General features: G+C 38.0%; 2 protein-coding genes and 1 pseudogene across 5 annotated transcripts; 1 reads left to right on the top strand and 2 right to left on the bottom strand.

Annotated features, from left to right (window-relative positions):
• The first annotated feature begins 944 nt into the window (after nt 1-944).
• LOC113589269 (protocadherin Fat 4) lies at nt 945-17,865 on the top strand. Of its 4 annotated transcripts, none has more exons than XM_081700003.1 (17): nt 945-1,410; nt 2,109-2,319; nt 3,125-3,469; nt 4,362-5,272; nt 5,395-5,569; nt 6,214-6,394; nt 6,548-6,798; nt 8,675-13,009; nt 13,163-13,210; nt 13,341-13,642; nt 13,851-13,936; nt 14,110-14,289; nt 14,935-15,062; nt 15,256-15,473; nt 15,610-15,868; nt 16,146-17,273; nt 17,545-17,865. In XM_081700003.1, the coding sequence occupies exons 1-17, from the start codon at nt 1,363-1,365 to the stop codon at nt 17,766-17,768; spliced, it is 9,030 nt and encodes a 3,009-aa protein (XP_081556129.1). In that variant the 5' UTR covers nt 945-1,362; the 3' UTR covers nt 17,769-17,865. The 4 variants fall into 4 exon arrangements, with proteins under 4 accessions (XP_081556129.1, XP_081556128.1, XP_035389991.1 ...); XM_081700002.1 differs by having other exon boundaries at nt 946-1,410; nt 13,109-13,210; nt 14,935-15,053; XM_035534098.2 differs by having other exon boundaries at nt 947-1,410; nt 13,109-13,210.
• Nucleotides 17,866-18,004: 139 nt separating this feature from the next.
• On the bottom strand, nt 18,005-21,566 carry LOC145651816 (olfactory receptor 2AT4-like). Its single transcript, XM_081700013.1, has 2 exons — nt 21,537-21,566; nt 18,005-21,389 (listed from the first exon to the last, which is right to left on the bottom strand). The coding sequence occupies exon 2, from the start codon at nt 21,387-21,389 to the stop codon at nt 20,451-20,453; it is 939 nt and encodes a 312-aa protein (XP_081556139.1). The 5' UTR covers nt 21,537-21,566; the 3' UTR covers nt 18,005-20,450.
• A 3,058-nt stretch (nt 21,567-24,624) lies between these two features.
• On the bottom strand, nt 24,625-25,576 carry LOC145651855 (olfactory receptor 52K1-like; annotated as a pseudogene).
• Between the last annotated feature and the right edge of the window lie 388 nt (nt 25,577-25,964).

The raw sequence follows: 25,964 nt of genomic DNA, 5'->3' as shown, positions 1-25,964 counted from the left end.
CAATGATGTAATCACAACCGGTGTATTACAACAATGTAAGGATTGCAAGAATTTCGATGATAACTAGACTTATCAGTCTATTTAATATAATTTGTTTAAATATTCAAACACAGGAAATGGGAAAGAATAATGCAGTATCTTGTGTTGGTTTAATGGTTACATAGCACTGATTGTTGATGTGAACTGATCAGACTTCTGTTTGCCACTTTACATTTTGACCTGTTAAATGTGTATGTGCATACAGATCTGTGAGATTTTTACATTATTATCTGTGTTACTCCTAGGTCAGTAAAAGGGAATGTAGTTTTGTTTTGCTTTCAACCACATTTAATAGTAAAGATCATAAACTGGTTGTCATTTTGTCAGTTACAAGTATGCTAAGAATATATTATCTCTGTCTCGCCTATGTTTCATTGCTTCAGTTATATCAGGTTAATAGAATAAACCTTTCACTGAAGCAACCCTCACAGCGACCCTGGCTTCTATTGAGATGTCAAATTCGGAGGACGACCTCGGCAGTAAAATGCTGAAAAACCGCTCGAAAGCAGACAGCCACAGACTCATCTATTAAAGGCCCTCCGTGTTGATGCGGGACAGATTAATATTCTCTACCATTGTGCTTCTCTTTTGGAGAACTGGCCAAAGCCCATCTGCTGAGCTCTCCTTTCACACCCGGCCTCCTCATTCACCTTCTGGGTGAGTGCCATGCTGGCGAGCGTTGAACTGGAGCGCGTTAAAGGAGGGAGAAAAGGGGAAATATTTAAAGAGATCATTGTCACTTCACATTAATTTCGGACAGACACAGGAGTCTGTCTGTAGCTGAGACAACAATTAGGCAAAAGAAAGTACGCAATGCTGTGTAAAGTTTAGGTTCTGGGAAATACATGGGAGTTATAAAACGTGTAAGCTAAAAGAATAATTTTTTTTAGATTATATAATAAACGCTTTTTTTTCTTATTAAGGTGTAGTGTTAAGGTCATTTGATTTAAAGTTTGTTAGTTGAAACGCTAATTAATTTGCAAGGCGTACATTAGTTCAAACATTAATTCTCGTTGATGTCATATCACTTGCGCGCAACAGATTTGTTAGATAACACCCTGCCCACCAGGCTGGCGGGACGGATGAGGCCGAGGGGGTGGCGACCTCCAAGTCCGCTGAAGGTTAGGCGATGCCTACTTTGGAAAGGCTGCGTTCCTACATATTGTTGGTTCTGCCGGTCAGCTCCTCACATCACATCATTCGTGCGACTGAATTTCTAGGTCGGAAAGATGATAAACTCCAGGAACACAAATACATGCTTTCATATTTCACTTCGGAAAACTTTACATACCTGCGTAAAGAGGTAAATGGATACATGCGAACATGGGCTTTTTTGGATTAATGAATTTTGCGTTTCTTGTGCACTTGCCGGTGAGTATTATTATCAAGTGAAATTCAAAATCAGGTTTAATAGCATGTTGCCATTAGCTCACATGTTCAGTTTTCTAGTTTTGTATAATAGGTTGTCAAAATTATAGTATATAGGGTCATTCGTTCTGGTCTGGGACATATTTTAAAAATATTGAACCGACGTTATAAAATATCACAATTTTTAATTTTACTATTATAATATCGAAAGTGTCCTCTAGCAGTACTGTATGTGGAAACGGAGCAGCAAATTGCAGTTGCAATATATTAAATATATAATTCAATCCAAACAATTCAGAATTGACTTTAAACAAATACCTGACCATGTTTACTGAGTTCCTAAAGTACCTGGCTGTTTATGCTCCTTGGATCTCCTCGTACCTTCCAGGTAACTTGGTGATTCAAAGAACATATTCAGGTTGGTGAGGTACTCTGAAAGGGAGGAAGGAACAAGGGGCTCCCAAAGAGGAAAACTAACTAATGCAGTATAGTGTTGCTTCTTTTAGAAAAGCTCCCTCACAAAGAACCTGTTTTCTTCACGTCGCGGGGGAATTAGTGGCCACAATATTACAATGTGTTCTTTGCCACATTGCCTGGCATTCCCTTGGTTTTCTCACGGTGGTAAGGTCAGATTTAACATTTACAATAAATGGTTTTAGTATCTTAGCTCCTGCTATTTGTTTTGGTTCTTGGCTTCTTAGGTTCTCTGCATCTTGGATACACATGGGGTGAAAACCACAGATCTCTTAGATGGTTTAGGGTCTCCCATCAGTGAAAGAAACTGGTTGAACAACTCAGGGCAGCTGTCTAAGAGCAAAGCTGGCAGAGATGGACCACTGAGCAGGGGCATTGCTCCGTTCTCTTTCTCCAAGTCTGTTTATTCTTTTGAAGTAAAAGAAGATACACAGCCAGGTAGGCCATTTCATTTTTTGGTAAATAATTTCTGACAAAATGTTATTGAATATCACCTTCAGTACAGCTTCCTACCTATTCTGAACTGTTATTTGATGAGGTTGTGCTTCTTCAACATTGTACCAAGCAACATATTGGTATCCGTGGTTACTTATCAAGCACGACTAATGCTGTGTTACAGCCCTTAGTTGTATGTGATATTAGCATGAACTCAAATGATTGTTTCCCTGTGAGATGATGTGCTATCTCTTACTCAGTATTATATGCTTTCTAATTTAATTAATGTACAAACAATTGAGATATGTTCCTTTCAGAAAACAAAAGTCTAAAATTACTGTGGGACTGTTGTTGTTATCATTACTTTATTTTTTGAAATATTTGATGTATGCAGTTATATTACAGTATATGTAATAAATTACATTTGTCATTCTTGCTTTTATGGCTTGAATATATATATATATATATATATATATATATATATATATATATATATATATATCCCTTGTTAAGTGATATAAAACAGTGCATTTTATATTACAAAATACATGTAACATAATTTATAAAATATGAATTAAGTATAAAATATATAAAACATTGTATCAAACGGAACATATGGCTAAAAAATGGCATATATAAAAATGATAAAATCTGCTTAATAATTTAAATTAATGAGACTATTAGCCAAAGAACTGGTTATTATTTTTTTACCATGATTTTAGTTGCAATTTGAAAGCTGATGAATATTACCTTTCCGCGATTATGAACGCATTCATCCTCTGTGCTCTTAATCTGTCCTCGGATGCAGGAACAATTGTTGGCCTTCTTGAAGTAACACATGGAGAACAGCACAGAAGCCTAGTGTTCTCCGTGCTGGAAGATGATGGAGATGGCCTTTTCCTCCTCAATCCACATTCTGGAGAGTTCCTTTTGTCCCGCACGCTTGATTTCGAGGCAGAGCGATTCTATGTTCTCACAGCAGCTGCTCAGCATGGGGACAGACATCCTCTCTGGGTTAGGGTGTATTTTAATGTGGTGGATGTCAACGACAACCCACCTGTTTTCAACTTGGACGTCTACTCTGTCTTCCTGCCAGAAGATGCCCCCGTAGGAGTATGTTTCCTCACCCTGATTGTCTCAGATGCGGATGATGGTTAGTACAGAGGGGTCTTTAATTATATGATATAATTATATTTTATGAATTTTTATGTTTTCTGATTTTTTTCTTTGTTTTTTTCCAGTTAATATCTTTAAGGAAATATGTTTATCCCCACTGCTCACAAAATACTGCATACCACAAGATAATCCCCTAGTCACTGGTAACACTGAGACCTGAATAACTGATTTAGATAACATTGGTAATACTCAGACCTGAATATCATTGCTAACATTTAGACCTGAAACCTGATTTAGATATTTTTGTTAACACTGAAACCTGAATAACAGATTTAGATTTGTTTTTACAAATCTAAAACTGACTAATTCTAGCTGTATCGTTAGAGAAGCCACGAGGTTCACGTGTTGGGACTGAAAGGCTTAGGCCACCCTGAATAGAAGAAGAAATCTCATTAAGTCTTACGTCACATATCCTTTGTAACCTCCCGGTGAAGCTGAATAGGAGAGCTGCCTTGGACGAACTGCCTGCTACTGCTAATAATGGAAAGGACCCTCTGCCTCCCCTGTGTTGTCTTTGCGACAGAACGAAGACACTGTAGATTTAACTCCATTTTTTTGGATGGACTGATCAGCGGCTCAGCCTGTGGAAATAAGTAATTGAGAAAAGCAGTTAGTGTGAAATGAAATTCAGAAGCCTTGTTTCAGTTGATAATGGGTTAGGAAAGACAGATGAGAGAGGGAAACCGTCCCAAGATAGTAGCTCTCAGCATTCTGTCTGGCTTGCAAGCCAAAAACTGTCAGACTAGACATGGATGCACACAGATGGTCGCTGCATCAGTGGCTGGGATTTTAAGTTTCCTAATGTTATGCATAAAATTCTGTGTCCTATTAACTTCTCTTTTTTCTTTCTTTTATCTTGTTCTTTGCAGGCATAAACGGAGACGTGGATATAGCAGTAATATCAGGAGACAACGAGGACAGGTTTTCAGTGAACCAACAGCGTGATTTATGTTTGAAAGGAGAGTTAGACAGAGAGAGGATTATAATGTACAGCCTTTTAATTCGGGCAAAAGACCGTTCTCTACCTGAAGACACACGTCTTACAGCCACTGTGCGTGTCTCTGTCCATGTGGAAGATGTTAATGACAATGCACCAGTCTTCATATCAGACAGCACTGTTACCTGTCCAGAGGATTCCCTTCTTCAGTCTGTTGTTACAACAGTGCATGCAGAAGATGCAGATTCCGGATCCAATGGAAATATTGTATACAGTCTGGTGAATTCAGGAGAGGGGGCATTCAAGATTAATCACACAACTGGAGTCATATATCTTCAGAAGCTTCTTGACAGGGAACGTGAAGATATCATCACAGTCACACTGACAGCCAGAGACAAAGGTTTACCTCAGCTGGCCAGCAGCATGAACCTCACTGTGATGGTTGAAGATGTAAATGACCATGATCCAGTGTTCTCACAGACCTTCTACAGTGTGTTTATATATGAAGACCATCCTCGTGGCATGACACTGTTGCAAGTTCAAGCACATGACGACGACACTGGGTCAAATGGAGAAGTGCAGTATCAGATCTCTGAGAGTGGCTTTGTGGTCGACTCAGTGCTTGGTATTGTTACCATAATGGACCAAGTAGATAGAGAACAGAAGTCTTTCTACTCTCTCACAGTCACAGCAGTGGACCAGGGGGATGTTCAGAGGTCTGCCACAGCCACTATTAATATCACAATCCTGGATATAAACGACTGTGTTCCTGTGTTTTCTCAAGACCTGTTGACTGTGCACATATTAGAGAATGGGGAAGACCCCACAGGGACAATTCATGAGGTGTCTGTTAATTATTTATTACAGATCCACTGCTTTCAAATATAAAATGTACATGGATATAAAACACACATTCAGAAAAACAGAAATGGCTTCACTTAACCATGCCTATAATCTTTTTACAGGTATCTGCATTTGATGAAGATCTGGGAATAAATGCTCATTTAACATACTTTAAAGAGAACAGCAGTTCAGAGAGATCGTTTTATTTACATCCAAATGGAACACTGCAGATCTTACAAAATCTTGACAGAGAGGCACAAAGTCACCACAAATTAATTATTATCGCTGTTGACTCAGGTAATTGGTTCCTTTTTGGTTGATGTAGCACAGATCATGAATAATAATTTTATAATATTCATTATTATAAATAATAGTAAATAATATCATCAATAACTAATACAAGATTTAATCACACAAACGACAAGTTTGAGCATATAACCCAGTCTATTTACCAAATAGTGCTCAGTACCAAGAATTACATGCAATATAAAGCAACAGACATCCATAGAGGCACAGCTCCAATTCAGTTTAGAATTCCTGAAGAGCTCTCAGCAGATACAGTATAAAGGAACAAGCTCACCAAAATATCAAAGAATAATCCACAGACGGAGTATGTGAGAGCTACACAATCCATGTGAGATGTTCCACCTTATCTGAAGGCATCCCTCTCAAGTTTATTTCTGAATATTGTCCACCAGTATCCAACATAAGTCCTTAGCTGAGGTCCTTTGTTCACAGAGTGTGTTACAACATCATTTATTCATATTGTAATGATTTCTTCTCATATAGTTGCCACCTCAGCTGTATCTGATGTAATTTTAATAATAACAGTTGTGTAGATTGTGTTGAGTGAGCCTGTCTTTATTAATTAAACTGGGATACATATTGCTTTTCTAAGGCTTTTTATGTATATCTTGTTCATAATAGGATTTCCTTTCTAGGTTTACCACCACTGACAGGAACTGGAACTCTGCTTGTTGTTGTTGATGATGTCAATGACAATAGGCCAGTTTTTGATGCTGATGAATTCAGCACATTTATAGCAGAAGATGCGCCAGCTGGAACTGTCTTTGCAAGAATGTTTGCCTTGGATAAAGATGTTGGTGTGAATGGAAAAGTAAGGTAAACTGGTAAACTAGTGTACTACAGACTTGGTACAGTCTACAGTGTTCTATATTAAGGGCTTTTGTTATGAATTTTTAATCCCCCTAATGTAATGTCTGCTGACACTGAATGGTGCACTTACCCTTTTTCTCAAACTGACTTTTGATATAGGTATTTTGTAAAAGCAGCTGATGTGCCATTTTCCATCAATGAAATGACTGGAGAGTTGTTCAGCATGGGTGCCCTGGACAGAGAGACAACAGAATCTTACAGTATGATAGTGATTGCCTGTGATGGGCACCCAGAACATCCACTCTCAAGCTCAGCCACTGTACTTGTGAGGGTCGGGGACGTGAACGATCACTCTCCCCGGTTTGTCAATGGACCATATGTGGCCAATGTTCCTAATGAACTGGCCAAAGGTAAGAGTCACTTATAACTTTTGCTATAATCATTTAATTGTTGTACCTATACATGGGTTGTAGTCCTGACCTGTAAGTCATTCTTAATAGAAATTTATTCAATACAAAGTTATTATTATGGAAATGGAAAAAAAGGTTTTATATAGTTGAAAACTAGGTTTAATCAGAAGAACATGCTTCGATTTGAGGCTTAAAAAACAAATGCTTTATAAAGAAATGAACAGAATGGATATCAATCATAAAACCACACATAGAATGTGAATATTGATGCTTTGCAAATTTGAAGTGTGCACAATCAATTACAATTGCCATACAATTACCATAACCCATGTCCATGAATTACAAATAACCACTATTATGAGTCCCCGGACTCCTGAAGCAGAAGCCTTCCAACATGTCTATGAAAAGCAGAAAAAATATATTTTGATGCAGAAATTTACATTTCATTGAATGAAGTCCATTCAAATCATCATACACAGTGGTGTTTCATGTCCTAAAAAGCATACACAGTGTTTCAGGTCCTAAAAAAAGGCAGCAAATTATATGTGCTATTTCAACTAAGCAGCTTTACAGGATGAGGCCGTCAGAGTTCCACCTGGCCACTGGGACACAATATTTATAACAGTTCACATTACATATCAATTTCATGTTGACTGAATGATAGTTCTTTTTATTTATATATGCAAATATATTATTAAATTATTATTAGGTGCATCATTAGGTGCTTTGAATTGAAGGCATACACAGTCGATAGCCCCATTGATGTTTGGGAAATTTGTAAAGAAATCCTGTTTAACCTCCAGCATGCTGTAGGGGAATTTGATACAGTGAGACATTAGATGAATTGTGCCATCTAGAACCCAGGTATGATGTGAATCACTGATGGCTGAGAAATTCCTGATCTGTCCGCAATCTCCCACTGGACCATTCCAGTAGCTAAGAAGCTACTGGACAGCAAGTGTACAGATACAGGAATAGCATCGGATATACTGGACTCCCTTCTCAAAGCTGCCTCTAAAATGTTGCATAAATGCGAAAGAATGAATCTTGGTAGCTGAAAGTGACTAAGCAGCCAATCATCCCTGCCAGCCAATAAATCTGGATGATCTTTAGACATGTTCTCTTCCAGAGCTCTGTCTGCGACATCCAGCAACAGCTGATCAACCATTTCCACAGTTATTGATCTAAATTATTATACTGAAAAAAATCCAGATTAATTAACTAATTACTTAGCCACATGTCAAACCAAATATTTTATATTATAGCAGATAATTGCCCTGTACAGGCTATTGAAAGTAGCTGCAAATAACAGGCTGTATTAGGGTAACAGTGCTTACTGAGTATTTCATGTAATTATTTGATGCATTATTTAAAAATGCAGTGTCAAATGTCAAATGTTATGCTCACTTATGGAGCATATGTAAAATTTGTTTGTGTGTGTGAATATTTTAAGTTCACAAAGACTTTTATAAATGTGAGCATTTTAAGTTTACAAACCAAGAAACAAATGTAAATTTGAAGGAGCAGATGTAAATTTGTTTGTGTTTATGAACATTTTGTTTACACACACTTTAATGAATGTGAGCATTTTATGTTTACGAACACTTTCATGAACACTTTAATGAACACTTTAATAAATGTGAGCATGGAGAAATAGTTTATGAACAATGTACATTCAAATTCATTCTGCTCATGTTTCATGAATGAGAGCCATTCTTTGTTTGTGCTACCATATGGTTATTGCTATAGCAATTCATATATTATTATATACATTATTAATCACATTAATTACTGTGTACTTAGGTTTTTGTACATTATATTTCATTATACTGATTATTATCTGAACCTTTATGTTTCATGAGCTCATGTCTTTCAGGATCAATAGTGAGTGCAGTGTCAGCCAAGGACCCAGATGAGGGAAAGAATGGACAATTAAAATTTTCATTGCATGGACAGTATGTCCACCTCTTCACCATCAGCCTTGACACAGGAACTGTGTACACTAGGGAGGCCCTTAGAAGAACAAGTGACATCACAGTCAATGTTCGTGTGCAAGATGGGGGAGCCTTCCCCAAAACAGACACCACCACCTTGACAGTGCGATTTCAGAATGCTTCAAACTTCCCCAGTGTTACAATGCATGTACATAAGTATTCACTCTATGAGGATACACAGCCTGGGACTCTGGTCGCTGTAGCTTCAGCAGAGACATACAGAACCAGACCTGTGTTTTTCTATCTGGCATCTGAAGACACTGGAGAAGTATTTGAGCTGCATCCAAGGACTGGTGACATGAATGTGAAAGGATCTTTGGATTTTGAGACCAACACAGAGTTCCATATTGTAGTTGAGGCTAGAGACTCAGGTCTCCCACCTTTTTCCACTTATGTGGAAATTTATTTGAATGTCAGTGATGTGAATGATAACCCACCTGTATTCACTCAAGAGGAGTATAGGTGCGAGGTGTCTGAGAACATTCCTGCAAGCTGGGTCTGTGACGTGTTAGCTACAGATGCTGACTCTGCATTATACGGACAAGTACAATATATCATTTGGTCTGGGAACATTGATGGTACATTTAGAATTGACAAAACTCATGGCACTCTTACAACAACAAAGAGCTTAGACAGAGAGGACATACCAGAGTACAGGCTTACTATTAAAGCCACAGATACAGATGACAGTGGCCATACTTCCACCGCAGTGGTCAGTGTAATTGTTTTGGACACAAATGACCATGCACCGCACTTCTCACAGATTTTCTTCACAAAAATTCCAGAGGATGCACCTGTTGGCTTTTCGGTCCTTCAGATTACTGCTTTGGATGAAGACATTGGTAATAATGCGATCATTTCATATAACATTCTGCACCAAAATGAGTCGATTCCTTTTAATATTGATAAAAATAGTGGATATATAATATTGATGGGTGCATTGGATAGAGAGCAGCAAGAACATTATATTATCAGGGTAAATGCTAATGATTCATCTTGGAGCATCAGCACAGATGTCACCATAGACATTACAGATATCAATGACAACAGACCAGTTTTTTCTCAGACAACATACTCTGTGATCAGCCCGGAGACAAAAGTTCAGGAAATTTTCCTCTTACAAGTTCAAGCCATGGACAGGGATCTTGGACAAAATGCACAAATCCTCTACTTCATAGACCCATCAAGTGAGAAGTTCATTGTAAATGCATCAACTGGAGACATTTCAACAAAACAGCCAATCACTCTCTATGAGTCTGAAACTCAGATCTTTAATATCACTGTTGTAGCAGTTGACTGTGGCACTCCCCCTTTCAACAGCTCAGTCAATGTCATAGTGATGTTTGTTCGGTACAATCATTTTCCACCCACTTTTTTACCCTTCAGGACTCTTTTGTCAGTCCCTTTTACCTTGCCTGTAGGAACAGAGCTTCTCACATTAACAGCAGTAGATGAAGATTTTCCAGCAAAGACTAACAATGTTGAATACTTCATCAGTGGAGGAAATGCATCACGTTACTTTGGGATAGAACCCCACAGTGGGAGGGTGTGGTTAAACAGAACTTTGAGGCAAAGTTTCAACAGTAGCTTAAGTCTTATAGTTACAGCAAAAGACAAAGGCTTACCTCCTCTTTCATCCCAGACTGACATTTATTTTGAAGTAACACTGGAAAATTTATTTACCCCACATTTTTCAGAAAATCATGTTACATTCTCAGTCCCTGAAGATCTACCGCTGGGCTCAGTCATTGGGAAAGTTCAAGCCAGAGATGAAGACGATGGTGTAAATGGATTAGTTTCATACTCTTTTGAAAATGGAAATGGGAATGGATTGTTTTCCATAGGGCTTTTGTCAGGATTAATCAAGATAGTCAATCCCCTTGACTTCGAGAAGGTTGCAAATGATCAATTTCTTATCATTGCTAAGGATGGAGGTTGGTATTCTAAAACTGGGAAAATCATAGTCACAATAAACATTACAGATGTCAATGATAACCCACCAGTCTTTACATCCACTGAATACCTGGGCTTTATTTTTGAAAACTCTGTGATTGGATCAACAGTAATTCAGATAAGAGCCACTGATGAGGACTCTGGAAGTCATGCTCAGATAACATATCAGCTACTGTCTGGACATACAGAGTCCTTCTCTTTGGATTCCAGAAATGGCACCATTACCACTCTGGAAATATTTGATTTTGAGCAACAGCAGAGTTTTGAATTTACTGTCAAGGCCTCTAATCCAGATAATCAGTATTTATATGACATAGCACATGTTCACATTCAAGTTACAGATGTCAACGAATACATACCTTCTTTTCAGAGACATCTTTATAACTTTTCTGTGCTTGAGACTGTACCTCTACAAACTGAGATTGGACAGGTTGTGGCTATAGACCATGATCTTGGGTGTAATGGCCAGATTCTTTACTTAATTTTTGGTCAAGGTAAAAAGGCAGGCTTTGTAGTTGATGAAAGCAGTGGGAAAATATATACTTCCAAGGATTTGAAAAATCAGGGGCAGAATCATGCAGTGCTCCACATTCTTGCCACAAACAGAGGAAGCATTACTGGCTTCAATGCTGATGAAGCTCTTGTTCACATACATGTAATCGATAAAAATGATCCTCCAGAATTTGGATCTGTTTTCTACACAGCAGCTGTACGCGAAGATACCTCAGTTGGGACCTCTGTATTCAAAGTGAGTGCTTTGGACCAGGATGTAGTATTAAAATGGAGCAGGTTCTCCTATGACATTGAAGGTGGAAATGAAAATGAGTCATTCACTATTGATCCTATCAGTGGGACTATTAGAGTAAACCATCAGCTGGACAGAGAGCTATGGTCTCTTTATAACCTCACAGTCACTGCCACTGATGAAGGCTCTCCTCCTGTAACAGGCAGTACCATTATAGCTATTACCATCATTGACATAAATGATAATGCCCCTAAGCTTACATCCACAGAGGGCTATGTTAGGGAAAACCAGCCTCATGGCACATTAGTGGCCACACTGACAGCCACAGATGATGATCTCCCTCCAAACCAAGGCCCATTCACCTACTGGCTAATGAGGCCTGCCACGGGAAACAGTTTTACCCTCACATCTGATGGGGTTCTCTTCACTTCAAGACCACTTGATCGTGAACGCAACCCTCTTTTCTATGTACATATGGTAATCCAAGATGCTGGTGAGCCTCCCTTGTCCTCCACAACTGTGTTTCATGTTAAAGTTTTAGATGAAAATGACAATCCACCAGTACAAAGAAACATCAATATTTTGGTCAAGTATTATGGCAATTCCTTCAATGGAGGGCTGATTGGTAATGTGAGACCAGACGATCTGGATGAATCGAATGTGTTCAATTGCAGTCTCATAAGCGGATCTGTGAGAATGTTTAGTTTTTCCTTTGGTATGTGTGACCTGTGGTCCTATCCATTTCAAGGCGAGGCAACATACAATATCACTGTAGAAACAAGTGACCAATTCCATCCACCAGTAAACAACAGCATCTATGTGAATTACAAAGGCTTCACTAATTTGTCATTGGACAACTGTGTCTTGTTCTATGTGCCTGTGTCAACTCCTGAGGACTTTTTGTCATTGAAGTATCTGAAGTTTGTCAAAGCACTTGATATCCTCTTTAATCTACAAGCATCTAAAACTCACGTATTTGGAATGAGGTTACAAGGAGATGAAATGCTTCTTCTAGCAGCAGTGAAAAGTTACAATGGACTATACCTGACTGGAGAAATGGCGAGTGTCATCTCGAGCATGCATAAGAAATTACTTGAAGCACAGAGCAATGTTAGCATCTCTCACATCACCAGTGACCCTTGCTCACTCAAACCCTGCAAAAATGGTGCTACTTGCAGCAAAAACATCCACATCAATCAGGATGTCACTGTGTTGGAGAGCTCGCGTCTTATATTCGTCTCCCCGCATTATGCTGAAGTGTATAACTGTACCTGCCTGATCGGATTCACTGGAACTAAGTGTGAGTCTGACATAGATGAATGTACAGAGAACCCTTGTGAAAATGGGGGAACCTGCTATAACAGCCCTGGAGGATTTTTCTGCCATTGTACGGAGGGTTTCTCAGGGCTTCGTTGCTCCACTGTTGATAACGAGTGTCAGACAGTAGTGTGTTCCAATGGTGGGACATGCTGGAACATTCAAGGAGGATTCTTCTGTGACTGCAGACCTGGTTATGAAGGTAAGTCAGTCTGTGTCTGGCTTTTTTTAGTCAAAAGTTGTTGTTTTTTAAAGCATAAAGGCGTCACAGGTTATTTAATTGTCTCTTTGAATTTTTTAGGAAGATTTTGTGACTTCATCATAGATCATTGTGCGTCATCTCCTTGTCATGTAGGCAACTGCTCAAACTTCTTAACTGGATACACTTGTCATTGTCCATTTGGTAAGATGTACCAATGTAGTTTTACATAGACAATTCACAGACAATTCATAGACGATTAATTTTCATATCTGGCACTGTTGCAGCCAAGCAGTTACACTGACCATGCACTGAACACCCTGTTCTTCCTCAGGTGTTACAGGAGTTAACTGTGAAGAGCATAGCTATGGCTTTGAGGAGTTGTCCTATATGGAGTTTCCCCCTTTAGATGCAAGATACAACTTAATCTCTCTGGAGTTTGCAACTGTGATGCAGAATTCTTTGCTTTTATACAACCCGGGAGACCCATCAACTTCAGAGTTCCTTGCACTTGAGATTGTGGATGGAAGACTTCGCCTCTCCTATGACCTTGGGTCAGGGGTAACAAGGCTTGAGACAGGAAAACCAGTGGCTGATGGGAGCTTTCATAATATTACCATTAGGAGAACTGGAAATGTAGGTCATTCATCCTCATGCCAAATATTTATTGCATTTATTTCTGTCATTAAAGTCTGCACCATTTAACTAGACGTCTCCAACCTTATCTTTATAAGGGCTTGCGTCTGACCAAGCATTACTTGTTCCCAAACCGTAACAAAGTCAGAGACTTCTGGTCTATGCCATAGATAATTTTGCTCCTCTTAAGTGTTTGCATGTTTTGCAGATTGCTGCTCTAGAGGTAGACAGCTGCTCAGCTGATGAGACCAAAAACTTTTGTTTGGCACACAATGAAGGCATAGGAAGCCAGAGGTGGGATCACATATTACACCCAAGATCAAATATCATTTAAAATTTACTTGGTATTAGTTGTTTATGATGCTTATATAGTCTTAATTCATTCATTTTCCTAACAATTTTCTGTCTCACTGTTCAACCTAATACAACTGACTAAACCTATGAAACTTTGACATTTTTGCATGTAGGACTCTGGATGTTAGGACTAATAACCTTACACTGGGAGGCGTGAAGTCTATGGATGTAGTTTTACTGAGGCCATCTCAAGTCATGACTCATGACTTTGTTGGATGTGTGAGAAATATGAAAGTAAACGATGTCCAGCTTGATGCTTCAAAAGCCCTGGCATCTAGCAATATACTTGACAGGTAGGATTTGATTATAATGAATGACCTGAATTAAAAGTGTATGTTAAAGCCCTGTTAAAAATTTCAGACAGTAAAATAAAGTAAAGTGACAGACTGCAGTGCCTTTTAGAAAATTTAGAAGCCAGCTGAAGACTGTAAGAAATTTGGCAATGCAGAGTAAGGAGACTGTTGATTCTCAGATTCTAAATATTAATTTGGAGAATCTTCAGATCATTTTTTTCCATTAAGAGATGAAAGATGAGGCTGCTTGTCTAATACAGTCAGTGTAACAACATGGGAGTGTGATGAAGCTTACGAAGTAGGGGAGAGAGGAGGAGGAGAAAAAAGAGGGATAGATCGAGAGGGATGGATAGGGAGTGCATTTGATTAGATTCCGAAAGCCTCAGCTCAAAGAATCTGGTCACCTCCTGACCCTGGTGCCTGTTACCGCCCACTGGCCCACTGAGGCACCAAGGCACAGAGATGTCCCGAAAATGTGAATTATGGAAGCACTTAATGTACACTTCAGATGTACATCTGTCAGACATAATGTAAATCAAAATCAGACACCACCAAAAATGAAGCAAGTATATTAGATATATAAGTTAAAGAAATTGGCCTTAGTCTTATTATTTTTATGTGATACCCCTTTTCTGCATTTTATAGATGTCCACGGGCAGATGCTGCTCCTTGTAGAACCAATAAATGTCTGAATGGAGGGATTTGCCAAGATCTCTGGTCCTATCACTATTGCCAATGTGCCAAGAATTTCACAGGAACCAAATGTGCTAGTTGTAATGCCAACTGTTTTTTCTCCTCTGTTTATTTTAATATAGTATAAAAAGATGTTCCAATCATTTCTTTGTATAAAAAAAATAAACCCCTTAACATGTTTTGTGTGTTAATTTAATATGATGTGAACATATAATCTACTGTAACATGCAATCCTTGTATGTGAATTAACAGATATGTGTCTGTATCTAATAGATATCGCTGAGGATCATGCATTATTTCTTAGTGAAGGGGCCTATGTTGAGTTTTTTGTCAAGGAAAGCTATATCAGAAACCAGCTGCTTCAGTTCTTTCTGGATGGAAAAAATGGAGTCATTCAAGGGTTTGTCAGTTTTGAAGTCAAATTCAGGACAATAAAAAAAACCTGTGTTTTCATTTTTTGTTGGGGCAGGACACTACAACTAAAACTTAAGGTAAGCAAATTGCCTTGGCTATAGTAATACTTCTAGGGCAAATAAACTTTTTTTTTTTTATTTCGGTAGGACTGTAACATGTAAAGCTCTGAACATGATTTGACTTTGAATGCTGTTTGGGGTTTTCCCTTCTCAGATATCTGATGGGCAACCTCGCTATGTGTTCATGAATGTCACATCTGGGCAGCAGTGGGAACTTGCTGTGGATAAAAGCGTGTCAGACGGTCGGTGGCATATCCTCCTTCTGCGCAGACACAGACAAGGTGCCAGTGTGCTTCTGGATGAGCTCCCCGTTGTGAACATCACTCACGGCATCATCAGCCAGGCTGTCTTCACAATAGAGATGATCACATTGGGATCAGCGCCATCTGGGGACCCAAGCGACTTCAGTTCAGGTTAGCACTTTCTGCTGTTGCCATTTGCCATTCATTAAACATCATAAATTATAACTTGATATGTTTATGCATCATTCAAAATGTCTTTTTAAATTGCAATCTCTGTCATGCCACTCAGAAATATGTTGCATTCTTAATTTTTTTTAGGTTAATTGTCTGAGAAATCTGCCTTACTTTGTGGATTCTGAGAATATCCAGTTGGCCAGTTGGTGGGGTTAGGTTTGTAATTGCAAGCCTGTTTATAACCATGCCTTCTGCATGCATCTTTGTTTTTCAGGATTTGTAGGGTGTGTGGAGCACATCAAACTTAATGGACATGTCTTACCATTCAGTGGACACAGTGAGATGGTGGACGCGAAGCCCAGTGCTTCTCTTTTCAAAAATGAATGTCAGACTGCAGACCACTGTGTCCTAACCCCTTGCGTTAAGGAAACCTGCCTTGCTCCATCTTGTATAGGTGGCGGTGACTGTATTTTGACACCTTCTGAAGACAGCTGGTGCATTTGTGTCAATAACGTCTCTGCTGCATCGTGTGGAGAATGCTCGCCTGCCACTGAGCACCGAGATGCTTGTGTTCAAACTTCAAAAAGTTCGCCCCTGTGGATCGTTGCTCTTGTACTTCCTGTAACCTTCATCGTGCTAATCTTGATTCTTTGCTTTGTCCTGAAGAGACAAGGGAAACACGGAAGCCACGCCTGCCGTACACCACCCACCAAACAGCTTGGCACGGACAATGTGGTTTTCAGTCTGGACCATGGTGACCGTAGTCATCAGGACATTAGCAGTGAGAGCAGCAAGCAGCCAGATCTGATAGTGGCAGGGGAACTGTTGCGGAGAGTTGAGAATTATAATCATAGCCATCGAACAGGGTTTAGAAGAAGCGAGCTGGAGTACTATGAGATTGATAGTACATACACAACCTGCTGCTCTAACATAGAGCTCCTGCAAAAAGACATAGATGGTCATTGCAATAACTCTAATAATTTACCATCATGGGGGAAAGGAAAAGCTTCACAAAAGGTGAACACTACTGGCCTTGAATCCTCTGATGTAAGACATTATAAATCTCATCTTAAGAGAAGTGTTGGTTGTAATGTGGACCGTCGGTGCAGGGACCATCGACTCCATCTCCTCTACAAGAAAAAACTTCCTGAGCTAGCCGAGGACCCTCGTTTTCTCTCGGAAGATGAGGTTAAGAGGCTGAGCAGCCTGCTAGATCAGGCCTCCTGTCCTTCCCAGGCATGCACTGGACTGCCCACTAATTTACCCAGAGCCTTCAGCTCTGCCAGGATGGCGGAGAACTCATCAGAGAGTCACAGCTCTTTCACATGCTCTGAGTATGAGTGCGAGAATGAACTCCACTTGATCAGTGCACAGGACAACAGGCGTGGCCCTGAGACTGAAGGTAGGGTGACTTTCACGTGTTATAATGTGAAAAAGATGAGCACTGTAAGAAGGGGGATCGATACTTATGGAAAAATATATCAGTCCCATTAATGTTTAGATTAGCTTTTTTGTCTTTGTTAATTAATTGTGTAATATTGTTAGCCAACAGGCTTTACCTATCAATATCAACTCAGCAGCTCATAAAGAAAGGCTACAGTTCAGTCTCTGAATTTGACCTGATCTTTGATCCAGTGCACCTCACCTCTCCTCACTTGCTTCCTGTGTTGTAGACTGGTCCAGAGGACAGCTCGTACTGGCCATCCCATCACCTTTTAGAGACATCGAGACCCCTTCAAATACAACATCCCCTGGATCTATCCAGCAGAGGAGGGGCCTCCTTAATTTAGGGGTCGGCTTTAATACCTACTCAGATGTTTTTGAGGACATAGCAAACCTACCTGTCATTCCAGATTGTGACTGCGACACTCACAGTGATGAAGAACAGATTATTTGAAAATGTATTTAGTACAATTATGTGGTTATATCAGATTATGAAGATTTGCATGCATAGAGTTTCTAATAAAGGTTAAATAAACATTTTACACTCTCTAGTTTGGAGTTAAAGGAAGATTACATGAGAGACTTTAAAAGGTTAATTGTGTTTGTCAAGGTTGTGTCAACATTTTCCACTAAATTCTCATCATGGCAGTTTTGGTCCGTTGGAGAAATCTGAGCAGATCAGATATTTTGATGTTCATTGCTGGTGGTCTAGTGCTATCTGCTGGCAGTGCTCTGAAAGTACATTTGGCGTCGAAAGAATTGTCACAGGATTCATCAAAAGTTATGCATTCTGCAAAACTATAGTTGTATATATGCTGAATGATTTGACTTATTTGCCATAAGCATGTGAGCTTTTCAGATAATGACCCATTTTTATAAAGTCATTATAGTACAAGTTAATTTTAATCTATAATCTTTAAAATATGTTTTCAGTGTCTAGAAGAGAATCTCCTGTTCATGACTTATTTCCTTTACATTTTAATAACTTTAGAACCAAAAATATGCCTAGGTGCTATATAGGCATAGAGTTTTTAGAAAATAAATCGTTAAGAATTTCCTGTAAATAAAATCTCTATATGACCTATTTTGGAGTTAAAATTATGAGAGACTTAAAAGGTGAATAGTATTGGTCAGATTGTGTGAAAATTTTCCTCAGGATTCTCATTATGCAAGTTTTTGTCATTTGGAGAAGTCTGAGCAGGTCAAAGATATTTTGATGCTCATTGCTGGTGGTGTAGTGCCATCTGCTGGCAGTGCTCTAAAAATATATGTGCCTTTGGAGGATGTTGAAATGCTGTTGTTTTATTTTTATTTTTAATCTTTTACAAATTGTACTATTTTTTAAAAATAGTTTGAACTGTCAAGGTAATATTGTACAGGAAGTAGCTGCTTGATACTCAGCCTTAATTTTTATATGGTGTAATTATGTAAAATGACCCTTACAATGTACAAAAAAAAACAACAACAAAAAAACATGCAGAGAAAAAAAAAATCTAACAATGTTAAATGCTTCATTCCCTCTACTGCTTCCCTGTAATGGTTCAGATTTAAAACACTGCTCACTTATAAAGCCATAACTGGACCAGCTGCCACATACCTAAAAGTACTAATGAATAGTTCTGCTCCACTCTGCCTTTGAGTCTCTAGTAGTGCAGCCATCATCCCTCAAAACTCAAAGAAGATGTACATCATGAGTCTTCTCTATCTTGGCCACCAGGTGGTGGAATTAACTTTTACTGGCTTTCCATACAGCTGAGTTACAGGCTGTGTTTAAATGAAGGCTGAAGATGTATCTGTTCACTGAGTCACTAAGCTTTTACAAACACCCCTTTACTGTCTTCCACTTTAGCCAGGGCGTTAATCTGTTAGTATTCTTAACATTGACCTATCTATTCTCAAAGGAGGAAATATATTTAACAGCAACTACAAAGCACTTCTGTAAGTTGATCTGGACAAGGGCATCGACTGACTGCTGTACGCGTATCAATTATCTTCAAAAGATGAATCTAAAAGTTGTAAACATTACAAAAATGTAAATGTATATATATGGTGAAAGGTTTGTTTTGCTTGCCAGAAAGATGTGACATTTTCAGATCATGACCCACTGGCCAATGGCCCAAGTTAATTCTAATGTTATTTGAATGTAATAATTATAAATATAGTTAATTGATAGTGTTTAAAAATGTGTTGTCTAAAAAATGATTTGTTCAGGACACATTTGATATAAGTTTTAATAACTTCAGAGCCAAAACGTTTGTCTAGATTAATAAAATATTTTCTGCAAATATCCAATAGAAAAACACTTAAAACACGAAGTATGAATTAGCAACAAAAGTAGCTTTCTTTATAGTTAGCTACTAATTTAAAAATAACTTTCTTTATAGTTAGTTACTAATTTAAAAGGAACTTGTACCCATTTCCAAACTTAGAATACCAATTTACTTACTTTTACACTTTTATGCCTCTTTACAATATAACATCAATGGTATTAAACAATAAGATTTTAACATGAAAAAAAAGAAATTAATATAGCACTCACATATATAGTTTGAAATAGCAAATTTAAAGATGTAAGATATAACTGATCATTTACTACAAATTATCCTGCTCCATCAATCAATCAAACAAAGAAACAAACAAAAAAACACATGAGAGAGACAGACAGAGAGAGGGATAAAGAGAGAGAGAGTGAGCACAGGAACAGATGAACAGTTAACAGATTTGCAGTATTGTCTGCAGGTCATGATTTTTTACAACACGTATGGCTTCAATAATAGTTAGGCCAAAATGTACAAATGTGTTGAAAACAAGCACTGGGACACTGGTATAGCCCTACTAAACATATACTTTCTATTTGTTCCTGTAGAAAGTACATATCATTTTTATGTTACTGTAGGGTTCAACATGGCTTCAGTCCTTAATATTAAAAATGATTGATCATTAATTTATATCACTTAAATACTGTTTATTAAATGAATATATCTCTCACACAATATAAAATAGCATGTACAAATTTACAGATTTACTATTCACATGTTACTGATCAGTGATTATGTGCCCTCAAACTATTAAACAAGCAACCAGAAAAACATGCTACTTTAAAACAATATTCCCTGTGTTTATGTAACAGGCCCATCTACTCACAGCTGTCTTTTCTTAATTTTTTTATTAGTGTGTCTTTAATATCTTTTGTCTTAAAGCAGTATATGAATGGATTGATAAGAGCAGGGAACAGACTGTATATCATTGTCATCATAATGCGGATGTCTGTTCCAAAATCAAAGCCGATAATATATGCCAAATATGTAAAGCTTCTAGGTAGATAGTACAGGCAAATTATGAACAACTGAGGAGTACATGTTAGAAAGACTTTGTGTCTTCCCTCTTTACTTGGGATTTTCATCACTGAAATAATAATTGCCACATATGAATACATAATAAAAAATAAGGGACCCCATAGTACTGTCATAGCAATTGAAGTAGAAATGGTTTTTATGGTTGTTGTGTCTGCACAAGCCAGTCTGATTATTGAGAAATGATCACAGTAGCACTGAGCTATGATGTTTGGTCCACAATAAATCACACTAAGGGCCTGGCCAACAATTACACTTAGCTGTATGAGGTTAGCTATCCAAACCAGTAAGCAAAGTATGGCAATAGTGGAGTTATTAATTAGTGCTGTGTATCTGAGTGGTTTGCATATAGCAATCAATCTGTCAAGGGCCATTAATGCCATAAAAAATGAACTGCAAGCTCCTAGATAATGGACAAAATACATTTGTGTAAAACAAACTTTAAATGGCATGATATTATTTGACAACCAGTACTTAGAAATAATTCTTGGAAGAATTGCAGTCCCAAATCCTAAGTCTACTGCTGCAAGATTACAGAAGATAATGTACGTTGCCTTTTGAAGACTTCTTTCACATGCTACAAATACAATAATGAAAACATTCCCAGCTGCCAGTATCAGATATGTAATGAAAAAACAAACTGCTACCAGTGAATAATACTGAGCAGAGAGTCCCGGAAAGCCTTGGAGGACAAACTCATGGATGTTGATTGTGCTGTTCATCTCACAAAAAAAGGAGCAACATGAATTTTACACTTCTACATATATTCTACACAGGATATCTTATTTTCGATAAATAGTGAATTAAATGAAATACTGTCCTCATTTACAGTACAATATAACCACGATTTGTGAGATATTGAAACATACCTTGGTTAAATTATGCTCTGTGCTCTGGTAGTGTTAGCCCTGCACCTACATGGTAGGGGGTAAGCCAGGCTGCAGCTTTAAAACATGTTTTTGGGAGGAACATTAAAACATTCTTTGACGTAGGCTTGCAAATAACTCTGTCATCCAAGCAATTCTTTAGAGAGTTCAGATGACACAAAGTAAACACTCTTGCTTTGTTTATGGATACCACAGTGGTTTTTCTTTTCATAGATATTGTTTTTGTAAACATTTGGGTGCTACCGCTCTTTCAATAGCTTGGCTGTGGTTTAGCAGCATTTAATACTTAGTGCAACTAAACTGTTTAACTTCCAGATGGGATGCTAAATCAACACAAGTGGGAGCTGAGCTAGACTTTATTATGCTGGATGCGTGTAGGCATAATTTCTCAGGCCCCTGCCAGAGTAAAAATCTAAATATAATTTCTGCCTTTATATATACATAAAGTACAGAGATGTTTTAAACGTACCCTCTTCAATGACAATGACAATATTAAATAATATTAATAACAGTAAACTTTATAATAATAATAATAATAATAACACACGATATGAAATCAATACGGAATTTAACTGGTAGCCATTGCAGAGCAGAGAGAATGGGAGCAAAGTGCTCAAATGTTTTGGTTTGATCGAGAACTCTGGATGCTGCATTCTGGACCAACCGGAGCTTATTTAGTGATTTACTGGAACAGTCATCTAGAAGAGCACTGCGGTAGTCCATCCGAGAGGTTATGAAAGCATGGATGAGTATCTTTAAGGGATAATATCATTCATCGTCTGGCAATATCGCGTAGGTGGAAAAAACTTCTGATGACATTACATATGTGTGCATCAAATGAGATATTGGAATCAAAGATTTTTACTTGCCATTTCTTGCCATCCAACATTTAACTCCCTTTACACATTCTTCTATTTTGTTAAGATTGGAAGGGTCATTTGGTTTATCTGATAATAAAGCTGGATATCATCAACATAGAAATGAAAGCTGATGCCATACTTGCAGATTATGGCACCGAGCGATAGCATGTAGAGGAAGACAATGGAAGGCCACGCACTAACCTTTGTGGGACACCATATTTAACCTTAGTAAGATTGGATGATTCCTTATTCAGAAAGATAAATTGAGAGGTTAATGCCTGCAATGTTATCATAGGCACAATACTTTCTCATAGGCCCCAGTTGTAGGCTGCTCCCGTGTGCCTTCTTTTTTGCATTTCCTCACCAGCATGTAATGTAATTACAATAATGGGGATTGGGAACTTTTGGTATTCAAGATGGCCATGGAGGAATGGAGACAATGTCTGCAAGGAGTCAAACACCAAATCCACTTTTCCATTTCAGTGGAGATTGAAACTGCCATCTGGAATGCACACCAGGCATGTAGTTTGTGTGCATGGGCTACCCATAGACAAGGTGTCAGTCTGAGGTTTGTCAACCAGTTTTGTGTGGCCTTTTACTGGCTGCTGGAGGCATCAAATCAGTGAAATGACTAGACAGAGAGGGTCCACTAACACCTCAATTGGACCCTACAATGTGTGGCCTTGAGGTTTGTGCGACCAGGCGGAGGCAAAATCACATCCACAAATTCATATTGCAAGTTGGCAATCTGTGCTTTCTGGGACAGAGATTAGGATTAAGGAACCAGAGTAGGATTAAAGTTTTCTTTTAGGAATCTCTGATCCAATTTATCTCTCCCAGGAACCACCATTGCCAGAGCAACAAGGATCATCTCCCTCCATGGTTTCAGGAGGATGATGTGGTCAATTTGGATACATTTTTCCTGATGTATCTGGATGCCCTGTAGTAGCCTGCTTGTCTCATTGATAATCTTCCTGTTTTATGATTTTGCTCACTATTTTGTAGTTAACCTGCTTTATCAATAACATGCTAAATAAATAAAATTTTATTTTGCCCGTGTCCTGCCTCATTTGTAAGAGTGGCACCAATATAATGAAGGTCAGTTAAAAATTTATGATGAAGTTGGTTATATGTGGCTAATTTGCTACTGTCATTGATAACATTAATGGCTGTACAACTCTGTTGTAATTACATTGTTGTAATTGTTTTCTATAACAAAATGAATAATATGTAATATGCAATTGTAACCCACCTAAGTTTCTCATGCTAGGGAAGAGTTACATTCAGTGATCGTGTCCCCACTGTTCAGTGAGCAAAGGTTTTGCTCACCATGTAGTCTTTTTTTTCCTCACACACACGCACACACACACATATGCAAGGGAGACTGTAGTTAAAAGGGACTGAATTTAAAACGTGCACGGAAGAAAGAATACGACTACCCGGGTAGCAACTTTTATTCCCTTTTTTGGACTGAATTGTATTTGTACAGTTACTGTTGTTGTCGCAATGCATTTATTAAATGCAGAATTACGCCTTCATTGTTTAAACACTCAACTGAACCTAGGAAAGGCCCAGTGAGATTTAGTCATCTTGGTTGATGTAACTTCCATCAGCACCACACTATGGTTACACAATGTAGATAGGTGGGTAGGTAGGTAGGTCGGTAGGTAGGTAGATAGATAGATAGATAGATAGATAGATAGATAGATAGATAGATAGATAGATAGATAGATAGATAGATAGATAGATAGATAGATAGATAGATAGATAGATAGAGACACTTGAATATTGTGTACTGTATATATGCAAGCAGTGAAGATAAATGCTGTCAACACACAGCATAAAAGTAAACCAAGGCAACTGTGAACTTTTGGCTCCAGTGAGAAACTATTCAGAAGAGAATGTCATTTGGTGGTTCTACAACTACAATCTGAAATATTTTAATTGAGGAGAATTATGTTGTTTGAAGAATGTTAAAAAAGAAAAATATAAACATATAGAAATTAAAGAGCTACAGCATAGTAAATCAAAACGTATTTGTTTCACAGTTCAGTAAATAATCCATACTCTTGAAATATTAAAGCACAACTTGTAAAACATTGCTTATGGAATAAATATTGGTAAATTGACAATATTAGTCTGTTTACATAAAATAAAGTCAGGGGGAAAGAACATGTACATACTGTATCAACTGAGCAGTGCGCTGAGCTTCAGGGAGCTTTCAGTTGATCATTGTGAATTTTTCTCAGCTTCATCATGACAGATTCTCGAATTTCCTTAGTTCGAAAGCAGAATATCATTGGATTAACAAGAGGGGGAAACAGACTATACCACATAATCACCATAATGCGATTAGCAAAGTTCATTTGAACCTTTACATCAGTAATATAGACAGCACATCGTGGCAGATAGTAAAGGCATATGATAAGAAGCTGAGGACTACACGTGGAGAATGTTTTGTACTTTGCTTGAACATTGGATATTTTTAAGACAGTTAAGATGATTGCTATGTAGGAGAATATAATGAAAGCAAGGGGTCCCAAAAGCACAATCATAGCTATACTAAAAGAAAAAAATGTAATACTCTTTAAATCACCACAGGCCAGTCTAGTTATTGAAGCTAGGTCACAAAAGCATTGTGTTATTATATTGGAGTCACAATAGGGCACAGCTATGGTCTGATGAACTACCACAGGCAACCACACCACTGGAATTACCCAGAACACTGCACATGCAATTGCACTGGACTGATTTGTAATAATCGCAGGGTATCTGAGGGGGTTACATATACTAATAAATCGATCAGCAGCCATTAATAGCAAAGTGAGAGATGTCACAGTCCCAAGATAATGAATAAAAAACAAAGCAAGCATGGAATGACAGAGTTTCATCTTTTAACAGGTACTTTGCAATTATTTTAGGCATTGTGACTGTTCCAAAAATAAAGTCTACTGCAGCGAGATTACAAAAGATCAGGTAGCATGGTTTCTGAAGGCTCTTTTCATAAGACACAAATGCAATAATGAAAATGTTCCCCCCTGAAAGTGTGAGATAAATGAAGAGAAGAAGGGTTCCAACTGCTGCGTAATATTCTGGAAGAACTCCTGGAAATCCAAGGAGGAAGAATTCTGTAATTGTTGTGGAATTGGCATGTCGGTCCATGACTTTGACAGTGTTCCAAAACCACTTAATAAAACATTCACCAACTCACTGCAAGTTTAAAAAGGAAACAGTTAGGTCTAGGTTGTGTATTTTGATATAATAAACATACTGCTAAAAAAGCTGAATTTAAAAATGAGCTGTAACATGATTTAAGAATAATAATACAGTTGTAAGGATACAATAAGTTATATTTTCCAAAACATTTTGTAAATACCATTGCAATAACTATGTATTTAGTGCTAAAATGAATCAGTGTATAATTATGGTTTCTTGCCTCCATGTATGTTTAATAGTAGTTGCAGAAATGTATTCTGAAGAAAATTCTTAAGTCTACATTGACAGAACCCAACTGAAAAGAGGTCATCGCTGCATTACTTTATAAACATTT

The sequence above is a fragment of the Electrophorus electricus genome, chromosome 17, assembly GCF_041902795.1.
Source record: "Electrophorus electricus isolate QZ-2024a chromosome 17, ASM4190279v1, whole genome shotgun sequence".
Lineage (NCBI taxonomy): Eukaryota > Metazoa > Chordata > Actinopteri > Gymnotiformes > Gymnotidae > Electrophorus > Electrophorus electricus.
This window is presented reverse-complemented; position numbering and strand designations above follow the sequence as displayed.